At 42.4% G+C, this 15,016-nt stretch overlaps 1 protein-coding gene and 1 long non-coding RNA gene across 3 annotated transcripts in view; one reads left to right on the top strand and one right to left on the bottom strand.

The window, feature by feature from the left end:
* Positions 1 to 15,016, top strand: part of LOC149463088 (uncharacterized) — a 547,928-nt gene that overhangs the window by 278,984 nt on the left and 253,928 nt on the right. The window lies entirely within an intron of this gene.
* Positions 5,533 to 6,276, bottom strand: LOC149463103 (protein kinase C delta type-like). Its single transcript, XM_089675904.1, has one exon. The coding sequence runs from the start codon at positions 6,274 to 6,276 to the stop codon at positions 5,533 to 5,535; it is 744 nt and encodes a 247-aa protein (XP_089532030.1).

Here is a 15,016-nt window from a genome sequence, read left to right as displayed (position 1 = left end):
TTGAAGTGGTTTTTTGTTAATATTTGGAGATTGTCATGGTATAATTCGAGATCTAGGAATACAAGAGTATGTTTGTGGTGAGTGGAGGTGAAGGACAAAAGGATTTGAATTGCAATGGGTTACGAACTGGTCTACGTGTGATATTGGTCCATCCCAGATGACGATAATGTCATCTATGTAACGGCCGTAAAAGATGATGTGGGCTGCAAAGGGGTTATTGTGCCATATGTGTTTGTCCTCCCAGAAACTCATAGTCAAGTTTGCATATGAGGGTGCAAAGTTGGCTCCCATGGCTGTACCTTGAGTTTGTAAGTAGAAATCGTGGTTGAATGTGAAGTAATTGTGTTTGAGGCAAAATGAGGTGGCGTCTACTATAAAGGAAGATTGTTTGGGGTTGAGTGATGGATCCAAGGATAGATAGTGCTGGATGGCGGTGATGCCTACATCATGGGGTATCGAGGTGTATAGGGAGCAGACATCTAACGAGACCCAACAATAGTCGGGTTCCCAGGAGTATGTTTGGAGTAATTCTAGCAAGTGTCCGCTGTCCCGGATATATGAGTGTTGAGCCTGTGCAAGGGGTTGTAGGAAGTGGTCGATATATTGGGAGAAACCGCTAGTAATGCTCCCTGTGGCCGCTACGATTGGTCTTCCTGGTGGATTATTTGGATTTTTGTGTACTTTGGGCAGAAAGTAAAAATACGGGGTGTTGTAGAAGTCTTTAGATAGAAAAGAGGCTTCCTGCTTGGTGATGACACCATCAAGTAAGGCTGTGTTCGTTAGTAGTAGTGCGTCCTGTTTGAATTCGGGTAGTGGGTCTTTAGTTAATTTGGTATATGCTTTGGTTTTTATGCTTATGATTACTTCACACATGTGAGTGTTTCTACATTTAGACTTGAATTAAAAGACTTATTGCACTTAGAGGCGCTTCTCTGCTTTTTCTCATCTACAGAAGTTGCTACAGCTTATTTGGAAGCCTTGCCCTCAGTGCCACACGGAATCTTACGCTCTTCATACAGTAGCCACTAATACCACCATCACCCCATACTACCATTTCCCAGGACTTTGCAGTGTTTGCGCTGCTACAACCCTTCCTCATTTTTTCTGAATCATTGCAGTGATCAGCGTCTTGAAGTGGGACTGTGATAGTGCTGTAGGCAATCTGATACCAACTGACACTGACATCACCAGTGACACTATTAGAAAGATCAATAATAGTACTTTACACTGTCACTGTGCGAATGACGTTTACTGGGAAGGGGCTAACATTCTGGGGTAATCAAAGGGTTAAGTGTGTGCTTATGAATTTACTGAAAACTAAAAATGTTTTTACTAAAATCTGTTCCTTCTTCTTGCTTTGCAGGGAGAAGAAACAGACAGATCATTCCCTCTGTACAGAAGCCTGTGTTTTTGCTAACACAGGGCTCTGGGCTGTGATTGGACACAGCAGATCAGCAGGTGTCAGCCACGAATCATTGGCTGACACCTGCTGCCAAAATCCTGCTGTTGAGGTGCATTACAGCCCATTAAAGTTTGCAGTTGATGAATGTTTGGGGTAATGTCTGGGCCACCGGTGGATGGACAGAGGGAGGGGGCTGAGAATGGTGTGGGGCTACAGCACTCTCCTTCTCTGTCAAAAGCTCTGGACTGTGGGAGGAGCCAAGGCGTTATCGAATACAGTGCACTGAGGAGCCTGGAAGTGGGCGGAGCTCACAGAGCAACCTGCGGGTAGGTCACAGCGCTGGACTGACCCTGTTGGAGCTCTGTGAGCTCCGACCGCTTCCAGGCTCCTCAGTGCGCTGTATTCACATATTTGTTTCCTGTTTATTAGCGCTGCACCTTTATTTCTATGTTTATGTAGTGGAAGAAGAGGGTTTGCCACTTTGTGCTAGCTGCTTATTTACTTCTTTGCACTCACTACATAGCGGAACGCAATTGTGGGGTGTTGCAGCATTGGGTGGATGTGGCCACAGCGAACAGAGATAACGGCTAGCGCAGCGCTATCTGCTTCAGTAGAACTGCCTTTATTTGTGTTGTTTAGGCGTGTTACATGAGCAATGCAACATTTTGGAACCTGCAAGGGACCTTCATCACGCCAAGTGACAGAGAGACGCCTTTCAGTTGCAGCTTGTGAAACCTTGCGGCTGCAGCTGGACAGGATAATGCACCTAGAGCTACTAACATTTAGGGCAGTATGCACCCAGGGACGAATGATCGCAATGCAGATTGCTGGCTTTCTGGGCATTCGTCTCTGGGTGTATAGTCCCCTAAATGTTCGTAGGATTGGGTGCACCTTCCACCAGCTGTCAGTTTCCCATAGACTTTTCCAGTCTGCCAGCAGTGGGACTGGATGGTGCACCTGTGCCCTCCACCCTCACTTAAACACCAGAGTTGCATGCACTAGGTGGCAGAGAGTCTGTCCAGGCATGAAAGAGTGTATGAGAACAGGCAGTCCATCCCATCAGGTGAAATTGATCCACAAAGAACTGAGCCTGGAGTCAGGGGACTGGGGAGCCAAACTGTGTACAGACTTAGTGCAGGTTGACACCGGCATTGCACAGTAACGCGCTGTGTGTCCCTGTGCAGTTCAGTGCGATGCAATTTAAAAACGCACTGAAACTGGATCACATGGTTGTAAGCTCCAACGAGCCGGGCCCTCTCAGTCCTTCTGTATTCATTTGTATTGGAATTGTACAGTCTGCCCTTATGTTGTAAAGCGCTGCGTAAGCTGTTGGCGCTATATAAATCCTGTATTATAATAATAAAAAACATGGCTCTGCGGTACCATGCATTTTGGTGCAGGCAAACACACTGTATTTGTGATGTGTGTTTGGAGTGTCGTTAGGAATCTATTGCCACCCACAGCAGTGTTCTTGTGTGAACCAGGGCTGGGGCCCTTGTGCAGGGTGACTGGTCTTGTCTACACCCCCCCATAGATTTTTGCAGGCAACCTGTGATGGGTGTGACCACTAAAAATTCTGTTAAACCATCTACACATTGCTATATACCCCCTTCTAGCAAACTTCCCATATAAACAGGGATTTTTTCACTCATGTGAAGAAAAAAAAAAAAAAAAAATTTAAATATCACTGCAAACTATAGATAAAGTGCATAATTACCCTAAAACAAACAGATTCCAGCTTGTAATCAACCACATATGTACAGAGTGTCCTTAGATTGGTATCCTCTTGTCCCTCAGGACCTCACAAACAGACCAGGAATCATTATGTGAATTATAATCATATATAAAATTTATTGTAGCCACTTACATATAAAAACGATAAGATCAGCAAGACATCATCAAACTCCTCATGCCCAGTATACGATCCCCTTTCCGTGTGTAGAGGGTCTCCCGATCACCAGGTAATTCCCCCTTGCTACTCCTATCCAGCACTATCACTTTGTAGCTCTGGGGGACACCTGAAGTGCACCGTTACTCTCCAGACCTCCAACACGGAAACGGTGCACTTCAGGTGTCCCCCAGAGCTACAAAGTGATAGTGCTGGATAGGAGTAGCAAGGGGGAATTACCTGGTGATCGGGAGACCCTCTACACACGGAAAGGGGATCGTATACTGGGCATGAGGAGTTTGATGATGTCTTGCTGATCTTATCGTTTTTATATGTAAGTGGCTACAATAAATTTTATATATGATTATAATTCACATAATGATTCCTGGTCTGTTTGTGAGGTCCTGAGGGACAAGAGGATACCAATCTAAGGACACTCTGTACATATGTGGTTGATTACAAGCTGGAATTTGTTTGTTTTAGGGTAATTATGCACTTTATATATAGTTTGCAGTGATATTTAAAATTTTTTTTTTTTTTTCTTCACATGAGTGCTGTGACACTGGAGTGTTTTTTTTTTGCATGATACACGTGTGGCACTTTAGTTCTGGGATTTAAAAGGTAATATACTATGTTGAGATTTTGTTTTTTGAGGTATTTGAAGAGCACCTGTGATTGATTTGCATCTTCTTCAGTGGAGTAGGAAGCGTCTTCCTATCAAGAAATTGATCTTTGTTTGGACACATTATTTGGACACTTTGCATATTGGGACTTTATTTTATTTTTGTTCTTTTATATATATTTGATATTTTTTATTTTTGGGTAAACTCTTTGGGTCTTGATTTTTTCACTATAATTGTGGGTTTTTGGGTTTAAGTAAATGAATATATGTTTTATTAGTACTTCAGGGGAAGGATATTGATATGACTTTAAGGGATTTCTGAGGATTTTATATATGTGTGTGTGCTGATTTATACTTATTACATTGCTATATACCTCCTTCTAGCAAACTTTCCATAGAAACAGGGATTTTTCGTTCACATACATTTCAATGCATGTTTAAGCCGGCCAACTACGTCAAAGTAATCCCTCTCTGGCCAGTTCCTACCTTAATCTCTATCTATCTATCTATCTATCTATCTATCTATGCATTCAGTCGTATCCGACCCTTGGCAATTGCATGGACCGTCACTCGTAAGCGACCTTTTCCATGAATTTTCTTAGCAATTATTTTACAGGGTAGGTTGCCATGTCTTAATCCAACCCCTACCATGCCTGAGATCCCACATGGCCAGGGATGAAACTAGGACAATTAAGACAGGAGCCAATGAACCTACCAGCATGTCTTTGGAGTGTGGGAGGAAACCGGAGTACCCGGAGGAAACCCACGCGAACACAGGGAGAAAATGCTAAATCCATGCAGTAGGCGCCATGGTTGGAAATCGAACCCATGACCCAATTACTGCAAGGCAGAAGTGCTAACCACTAAGCCACTGTGCCGCCCATCTATCTATCAATATTATCTATTCCATAAATCTTTCCCACGCAGGGGCATCCACCATCAAACAAATGAAACAATATTCAGCCATCTGGCTTGTACATCGATTTCCGTCTGTCTCCTGCAGACTCTATCCGAAATGGCTTTCCCGCACACAGCTCGCCAATAGCACACAGCTTGTCTGGCTTCCACCTCTACTAGGTGAAGCCCACCTGACTCCAAGGCAGAGCCCTCCTGTGTGCCAGGGTGGAGCCCTCCTGTCTGCTGGGGTGGAGCCCAGAATCATGGCCTGGACTCCACAAAAAAGCCTGCACACACCTGTGCAATCAGCGTGCTGGCTGCTCTCAAAACATGGGCCCAGGATTGGAGATTTCATCCCTCCCAAATCTCTTTGAAATCTCCAGGCTACAGGTCCCAAAACAGGCTTTACAAGCCAAAGAGGAAACTGATAAACCAGTTTCCTCTGAATTACAACTGCCTGGAGCCCCTCAACCTCTATAGTCGAGAATCCTGGGTCACCACTGTGATTTCCACCGTGGCAGGATAGCGCACTATCTATCTATCTATCTATCTATCTATCTATCTATCTATCTATCTATCTATCTTATCTATCTATCCTATCTATCTATCTGTCTGTCTATCTATCTATCATCATATCTAATTTACATTTTTTGTTCACTGTTGTGAACTTTTTAGTTGACCACCCATTGAAGGATGGCCCTCTGGTTGTGGTGGTGGTGAGGATCAGGCTTGTCTCGCCTTCATTCTCTCACTAATGTATTCAAAGGCCTTAAAATACTCCTGATGCAATGAGTCAATTGGCATCTCCAGGTCTTTGGACAGAAAAGTATCCACTTCAATGATTTCCTGCAGTGGTTCCTTGAGAATAGGTTCCAATGTACTTTGTACGAGTGATGGTCCTTCTTCTATCTCTTCCCAGTCAATACCCTTGAAGAAAGGGTGTGATCTGAGATTGCACACCAGGTGCGCACGTTGCTCTTGGTCATGACGTAAAAGTCTGAGTAAGAGATCTTGCAGATAAAAGTTCAAGTGCCGTAGGAAATAGGGTTCCGTGGCGTACATGGAAGTAACCAACTGCTCTTCAGTCTCCTGTCCAGTATAAAAAGGATGCTCGCCTAAGGCCATCTCATATACTATTATCCCAAATGAGAAATAGTCAGCCGGGTAATAGTATGGCCTTTGATAATAGACTTCAGGGGCCATGTAACATAGCGTCCCCACGCAACTTTTGACTCTGTTTTTCTCCGTGACGAACATTGCCGACAGGCCGAAATCGGCAATCTTGACGTGCCCGGCGTTATCCAGAAGAATGTTCTCTGGTTTTAGATCTCTGTGGACAATCTGAAGAGAATGAAGGTGCTGCAGTCCACAGAGAATTTCGGCAGTAACACATCTTAAGGTTACTTCATCAAGTGGAGCTGAATCTCTTATGAATTTTTCAAGATCTCCTCCGCCCAGGAACTCCATAGCAAAGACGAGATGAGTCTCTGTTTGAAAGGAGCAGTAGAGATGTGCGAAAAATGAGTATCTGTTGCACATTTCCATTATGTAGCTCTCTGTAATGACGCAGCTGGGATCCTGTCGAAGTAATGGTCTTTTTTTAACCATTTTCACTGCTAGCTTCTGCTTAATGTCAGGATGAGAGGCCAACACTACTTTTCCAAAGCTCCCCTGTCCTAGTACTCTATGGAAGGTGAAACTTTCCAGGCTGAGTTTGTAGGACTGGTCGGTAGGTGAAGTAGATTTGACCAGTGAAGCCTCCTTACTCTCACTGGTATGTGAAGTATTGGGAGGTTTCTTGTCCTCCATCGATGTAGCTTGCTGAATTTGCGCAGTGTCTTTGTTGGATGGGATCTCATTTTTGCCTGGAGACAGAGAAAAAAAGTATTATTTCTACTTCCACATCATTTATGTGAAACTGCGGCCATTTAAAGGCATATATGTCTTTATTATTTTGCATAAATTTAGCAAACATAGTATGAGAGGTAAACAGAACATGTACAAGTAGATAAATAACAAAAAAAAAAACATCACAGATGAGGTAACTGCGGCCATTTAAATGTCTTTTTTTTCTTTTACATATGGAAGGGAATCTTTGTTGTGACACTAATCTTATGTGACACGTTGTCCTTTATGGCAGTTCTATCCATTCCTAGACAATATGGTTCTCAGCCCTGGGGATCTATTGTCAGTGCATGGCTTTCTAAAACCCGTAACATCCCTAAGGGCTCGTTCACACTTGACTTTCTTTCTAACTCTTGCCAAACGCCCCTATAGCCTTGGACAGGCGTTAGACAGGCGTATGGGAAGCGTTTTTAACGTTCCCCAAACGCCCCATGCGCTTTTTTGAATCTGTTAGACATTTGCCAAGCGTAAAAACCGCACCACAAACGCTTATAATGAAGTTAAATGGTGTTAACGTTCCGCAACTGCCTCGCAACCGCTCCGCAAACGCCACCATAGACTTGAATGGGAGGCTTCAACTCCTCCTGACTCCACATGAAGCGTCAGTTTTGCCGCAACGCTAACGCTTCAGTGTGAACAGCACTATGTGCTGCCATGTGCAGAATTTTCATAAGCGTTTGAGAAGCTTTAAAAACGCTTCCCAAAGGTCCGTCTGACACCTGCTGACAAAGCTCGTGTGAGCTGAGCCTGACAGCTATGAAATGCTGAGTAACCGTACTTACACTTTCAGACCACCAAAAGATAGCAATCCTAATGTGATATCTGACCATATTGAGATCTTACTGCCAAAGAGCAATGATCAGCTACAATGGGGAATCCATACTGGCCCATTCCATACTCAGGCTGCGCTTTCTGCTAAGTAACTCTTGTGCTCTAGGGCTTGTTTACATCACATCCATTGAGCTACGTTTTTTCTACACACCCCCCCTACAATACAGCATGTTGTACTTTTCATAAACGCACATGCAGTGCAATGGGGTAAACGAGGCTTATTGAAATGCATTGTTTTTCTTGTATATGCATTCATACTACGTTCAATGCATGTGGTGTAAATGAGCCCTAAGCTGTTCCTCCCTCTCAATGCAATTCCATCAATCTGCTTATCTTCATTGACTAAATATAAATGTAACACTATGTTGTATTTGGTTGTGAGTCCGTAGTTGTGGATGACACCCCAACTTTCCTAACGATTTAGAAATGTGTGTGTAGAAAAATATGACAAAGCGGAATGAATGGTCTGCTCCTGCAGCCCCCAGTCTGCCTGGTCATACAGATCCTAGGACACAACTGTCTATAGGAATGGTCCTAGTGAATGGGAATGTCATGGGGGGGGGGGGGGGCAGTGTAAGGTCTCATTGCTATTGAAGGGTCCTGTATACACAGCCTGTCACTGGGGAGGGGCTCACACTGACTTTGTATTTATCCATAGACCATGTATGCCTCCTGCACACCTGACCCCTGACCCCTGCAGCCCAACTGTCACCTGAATTCAACTGAGGGCAGGCTGACAAATGCTGCTGCTAATGACAAGTGCTATTACTGGCAGGACCTCCAGGTACCTGACGGGGTCTTAACTCTCCCCTACTCTCTACCCGGTGACCCCATTATGTGTATGTATAGTGACCCCAATATATATGTAATTGGTGATAAATGTTGTATACCCTTACAGTGCCCTGCATTATATCTCAACAGACTAGTACTTACTTTCTGCGTCTTCTTCTTCTAATTTTGTCTGAGAAAAGGGGCAACATCTAGCCAGACACTGCCAAAATCTTTTCCCAGCTGCCCTAAATCTCCCCCTTTTAGGGGCAGAATCTTGGGGCTGTGATGCTGTTCTGTGGTCCTCTGTTAAGGGTCCCACTGTTTGTAATGTAAAAGGCTCCTCCTTGTTGGTTTTCAGGAGGTCCTTCACATTATTTGCTCTCTTTCTCGTAAATAGCCGCTTCATGATTACAAATGACAAAGCTGCACAGAGAAAGAGAAATCGCTTCCACTCCTGGTAGCGTACACAAAGGGAATGACTGCAAGCTGAGGGGGCGGAGCTAAGTGGTGATGACATCAGAGTTCTGGTAGCTATGGAAACAAGGTGACATGACCCTGGCTTGGAAGGTACATGACCATATATGGAAAAAACATTGTGCTTCCTATGTGGTGTTTGTAGATCACATTTTTTGGGTCATTTTTTTTCAAGTAAACAAAATGTGGGACATCTTTGCTCAGCTTACATCTGTATTATTCATGTTTTATGTATCCAGCGCCCAATGAAATCATGTTATTCCTGTCTATGGATGGGATTCACAAAGTTATACACCAGGACAAGGTTCTATTTTTAGCCCTGTACCTGCCATGTTCTGATCTGCTGGCTCCCAACTGAAATTAATGGTCATGTGATCTTAGCCTGCGGGAGGGGGGAGGGGAAGAAGACATTTTGGCCATTTAGTGTGTAGTCCGTTGAGTGCCAGGCTGTAATATTCCTTCATTATGAGGACATTGGTCAGATTTCAACGCTGAGATAGAATGACAACTGGTCATGTAACGCTGTATACTAATGGATTTCATATACCCTTTTTTTTTAGAAATTGAACTTTCTTTTGGTGATGTTTAATATCCACTGTTTTTGTTTTTTGTTTTTTTTTTACTATATAAAGGAAAAAGAATGTTGAAAATTGGACAATATGGTAGTCCTCAGCCCTGGATATCTATTCTCAGTGCATGGCTTTTATAAGTCCCCATGACATCCCTTAGGTCACCAAGACATAGCAATCTTAATGTGATATCTGACCACACTGAGATCTTAGCCCCAAAGACCACTGATCAGCTACAAAGGGGAAGCCATACCGGCCCATTCCATCCTCAGGCTGCGCTTCCTGCTTAGTAGCACTCGGGCTGTAAGGCTTGTTTACACCATATCCATTGACTGACTGGGTTTTTCTGCATACCACCGCACATGTATGGTGTGAAGAAATCTTTAAGCCGGCCATAGATGAGTCGAAAACCGAACATTCTGTCGATTGAAAAATGAGAATAGCCCATACAAGTGTGCCATCATTTGTTTGATTTTTCTAAAATAAATTGCGGCATGTTGGGTCTGGCACTTTCAATTGCTGCATGAAAATCGCATCTCGCAGCAGGCACACTAATAATGCGAAAACCAAACGATTCTACGTTCAACAAGAATTTTCGCTTGGTTTTCGATCCTATCTATGGCCGGCTTTACTGTCCTCCCTCTCAATGCAATTCCATTTGCAGACCCTTGCTGTTTCCTTATGTTCCCTATTGTTATTATGTCAGTGTCACTGAGGAGCTGCCACTAAAGTATATGGACCATTACAGACTTTTATGGACTTTTGGGTTATTTTAGCTTCATTTTGTATCATATATGCACCAGTGGTTGCTTCTGATTATACTATACTCCTTATTTACTTCTATCAATTCCATCATTCTGCTTATCCTAATTGAAAATCCACTGTCCTGTGTCTGGTGTCATCTCAGTAGTTGCGGATGCTGCCCCAACTTTCTTGATGTGTTAGAAATATTTGTATATGAAATAAATCTATACAGTGCTGTAAAAGAAAATATTTGCCCCCTTCCTATTTTTTTTTTGCATGTTTGTCACACTTTAATGATTTTGACCATCAAACAGATTTAGTGTGTGCGTGTCTCAATCCAGAGCGCTACGGTCTAGTTCACATTAGATGCAGTCCTGAGCCTTTTTTGCTGCATCAAAAAAATGCATGCACGGTGTTTTCCATGTACTCCAATGGCCCTAGTTCACACCAGTGCAGTCAGTTCCAGTCGGTTTCCAGTGCAGAAAAAAAAGTAGAACATGCTGCATTTTTTTATACAGAACTGTACTGAAACAGCAAACTTCATGAAAAGTGCGTGTGGTGTGAACTGTCAGCAAAAATGTATCTTTAATGCATCCGGAGTGCATTATTGTGCTGTAAACTGGCCCTAAGTGTTCTTTTTCTCTGCTACCTCGTTCCTGTGCTATCTGTTTGAGTCACACCTGTCAGATTTTCATGACCCCAAGAGAAAAAAGGTGACACATGATGGAGCTCCAGCACACAGCCTTTGATGAACAACCTAATTTCTGTTCCTGTGTGATGTGTAAGGGGGAGGGGGGGTGTCCCTTCCCTCCAATCAGCTCTCAATGAGCTCTGAAGACTGTAACTTCAGCTCTCTGCTCTCTGCTTTCTGAAAGCTCAGACATGCTGTAAAAATTCATACACACACAAACAGTGCTGTCAAATAAGTATTTGCCCCCTTCCTGTTTTTTTTTTTTTTGCATATTTGTCTCACTTAGATGATTCAGACTGTCAAACACATTTTAATATTACATGAAGAAAACCAGACTAAGTACAAAGTGCAGTTTTTAAGTGATGTGACGCTTTCATTTTATTAAGGGAAAAACAATCTGTCCAAACCTGCCTGGCCCTATGTGAAAAAGTAAATGCCCCCTAAACCTAATAAATGGTTGTGCCTCCCTTGGTGGCAACAACTGCAGTTAAGCATTTGCAATGATTGGCAATGAGCCTTTCACACCACTGTGGAGGGATTTTGGCCCACTCTTCTTTGCAGAATTGTTTTCATTCAGCCACCTTGGAGGGTTTTCCAGCATGAAAGGCCTTTTTAAGGTCATGCCACAGCATCTCAATGGGATTTAAGTCTGGACTTTGACTTGGTCACTCCAAAACCTTAATATTCCAGCTTTCTTTTAGTGGCATTTGATCACCACTGAGGTTTTTACATTTTTAAGTTATAAACCGAAAAAAGATAGAGCATTTTGAAAAAAAACCCAATATATTTTACTTTGTTACAGAAAAATATCCAATAAAGAAATTAAAACCACATTTCTTCATGAATTTATGCCAAAATGTATTCTGCTACGTCTTTGGTAAAAAAAAAAAAAATCCCAGTAAGTGTATATTGATTGGTTTGTGTGAACGTTATGGCGCCTACAAACTATGGTATAAATAAACTGGAAATTTTTATTTATACTAGTAATTGCAGTGATCAGCAAAAGAGAAAAAGGAGAGAAGCGCCTCTAAGTGCAATAAGTCTTTTAATTCAAGTCTAAATGTAGAAACACTCACATGTGTGAAGTAATGATAAGCATAAAAACCGTGGATAACAATAGTTAACGGTGGGGTGGTAACCCGGGTGAAGAGCCGTCATCTCTCTGCGATGTGGGGAGGTCAGCTCTCGGCTGGAACAGCGTGGTGGCTGGAGGGGAACAGCGGTGAGGCCGGCCGGCGTGCACGTCCTCCCTCAGAGCCAGATGGAACGCACGCTGGAATGTAGCGGCTGTGTGGCCGTGATGACGTCAGATCCCAGGGTGCACTGCAATGCGTTTCGGAGCATGCACTGGCCGTGGAAGGCGGAAGTGCACTCCTTTTTCAAGCAGGGGGAGGTGGATGAACACGGGTGAATATATAGGGAACGTGAGTCTAATTGATCAATTGACCAATTAACCAGTGATTTACCATTGCTGTCATGTGAATAGTGTAAAGTCATGGATGTTAAATGGGGGGTAAAGGAAACCAAATGGAAAAAAGAGAGGATGTAATAAATAAGAAAACAGAAGACGAAAGAAAAATGATGAAATGGAAAAAAATAAATAAATAAATAAAAAAATTATGAAAAAAATAATTAAAAAAAAGAGAAAAAAAAAAATTAATGAAATGAAAAATGACGTTAATAAAAGATTTTTGAACAGCTGAAAATCGAAGAAACTATGTGAAAAAAGTTGATGGGGGTAATAAGAATAAAAAAAAAAAATTATATTCTGGGAGATTAGTGGGGTAAAATGTTTACCTTGCAGCACTGGCACATCAATTATGTATCAGTAGTGAGCAGATATTTAGTGGTAATACAGCATGTTTGCAAGGTGGGATATGGTTATGGCTCTACAGGAGCTTCATAATAATTCTAACATATATACATGTTGCTAGCGGGTATATTGACAATGGGTGTTAACATGGTAAGATGATAAACATATTGGTAATAATACATGCAAATGACATTATAAAGAGTAAATTACATTGTAAAAAATAGTAAAAAACAGAATAAAATATAAATAATGAACAAAAGGTTATAAATAATAAACTAAAAATGAATTAAAAAAAAAAATTCGATAAAAAAATTTGATTAAAAAAATAAAAATAAAGGGGGGGGGGGGGGAAGTATCATTGTGAGTGTTGAGTGACTGTGAATGGGAGATTGTAGTGTTTATAGTATAGTGTTAATGTCTAATTCCTCGTTGAGTCCACCTGGAGACAATGTATCTAATGTAAATATCCAATAAGTTTCTTGTGAACAGAGTTTTTTGAAACGATCAGACTCAGAGAGATTGTTGTGTATGGATTCTAAGACCCATACTTGTAGGCCATCAGTGGATTTTTGGTGATATTCAAGGAAGTGGCGGGGGACGCTATGTTTGTCTTTACCATCTTCAATAAGACGTCTGTGCTCGCCAAACCTTGCGCGGAGGGGTCTGATGGTGCGTCCCACATATAGGAGGCCGCAAGGGCAGGATATACAGTAGATCACATGATCAGTGGAGCAGTTGTAAAATTCTTTGAATGAATAGGTTTTTCCTTTTGTGGTGAAGTTTTTTTGTCCGTGTTTAGCGAATCGGCAAGTTTTGCATAGCGCTTTGTTGCATCTATACATGCCGACAATGGGTATGAGGCAGATTGTGTTGGGTGTGTTGGTGGGTGGGTTGTATTTGCTGGGGGCAATCTTGTTTTTAAGGTTGATGGCTTTGCGGTAGGTGTATTTTGGTTTTTTATCTAAAATGTCTATTAAATGTGGATCCTGTAGTAGTATTGGCCAATGTCTATTGATGATAGACTCCATTTTGTGAAAGTTGTTGTGGAATTTGGTTATAAATCTGACCTGGTTGGGAGGCTCTGTGCTATTGTGTGTTTGGGGTCTACCCTTGCGGTAGAAGGAGTGGGCCTCATCTACTAGCTTGTGTGGGTAACCTTTGTCTAGGAATTTCTTTATTAGGATGTCGCTCTGGAGATTGTAATCGGAATCTGTGGTGCAGTTTTGTCTGAGACGACAGAATTGTCCTTTAGGTATATTTTGGATCCATTTGGGGTGGTGGCAGCTGTTGAAGTGGAGGTATGAGTTTCCAGATACCGGTTTGAAGTGGTTTTTTGTTAATATTTGGAGATTGTCATGGTATAATTCGAGATCTAGGAATACAAGAGTATGTTTGTGGTGAGTGGAGGTGAAGGACAAAAGGATTTGAATTGCAATGGGTTACGAACTGGTCTACGTGTGATATTGGTCCATCCCAGATGACGATAATGTCATCTATGTAACGGCCGTAAAAGATGATGTGGGCTGCAAAGGGGTTATTGTGCCATATGTGTTTGTCCTCCCAGAAACTCATAGTCAAGTTTGCATATGAGGGTGCAAAGTTGGCTCCCATGGCTGTACCTTGAGTTTGTAAGTAGAAATCGTGGTTGAATGTGAAGTAATTGTGTTTGAGGCAAAATGAGGTGGCGTCTACTATAAAGGAAGATTGTTTGGGGTTGAGTGATGGATCCAAGGATAGATAGTGCTGGATGGCGGTGATGCCTACATCATGGGGTATCGAGGTGTATAGGGAGCAGACATCTAACGAGACCCAACAATAGTCGGGTTCCCAGGAGTATGTTTGGAGTAATTCTAGCAAGTGTCCGCTGTCCCGGATATATGAGTGTTGAGCCTGTGCAAGGGGTTGTAGGAAGTGGTCGATATATTGGGAGAAACCGCTAGTAATGCTCCCTGTGGCCGCTACGATTGGTCTTCCTGGTGGATTATTTGGATTTTTGTGTACTTTGGGCAGAAAGTAAAAATACGGGGTGTTGTAGAAGTCTTTAGATAGAAAAGAGGCTTCCTGCTTGGTGATGACACCATCAAGTAAGGCTGTGTTCGTTAGTAGTAGTGCGTCCTGTTTGAATTCGGGTAGTGGGTCTTTAGTTAATTTGGTATATGCTTTGGTTTTTATGCTTATGATTACTTCACACATGTGAGTGTTTCTACATTTAGACTTGAATTAAAAGACTTATTGCACTTAGAGGCGCTTCTCTGCTTTTTCTCATCTACAGAAGTTGCTACAGCTTATTTGGAAGCCTTGCCCTCAGTGCCACACGGAATCTTACGCTCTTCATACAGTAGCCACTAATACCACCATCACCCCATACTACCATTTCCCAGGACTTTGCAGTGTTTGCGCTGCTACAAC

This window comes from Staurois parvus, unplaced genomic scaffold (genome assembly GCF_062004578.1).
Source record: "Staurois parvus isolate SC_StPar_1 unplaced genomic scaffold, SC_StPar_1.0 ptg000159l, whole genome shotgun sequence".
In the NCBI taxonomy this organism is placed as follows: domain Eukaryota; kingdom Metazoa; phylum Chordata; class Amphibia; order Anura; family Ranidae; genus Staurois; species Staurois parvus.
The sequence above is the reverse complement of the archived record's forward strand: the minus strand, read 5'-3'. Positions and strand labels throughout refer to the sequence as shown.

Coding starts and splice junctions, on each gene's coding strand:
- LOC149463103 (XM_089675904.1), bottom strand. CDS start 6,276: ATGGAGTTCCTGGGCGGAGGAGATCTTGAAAAATTCATAAGAGATTCA.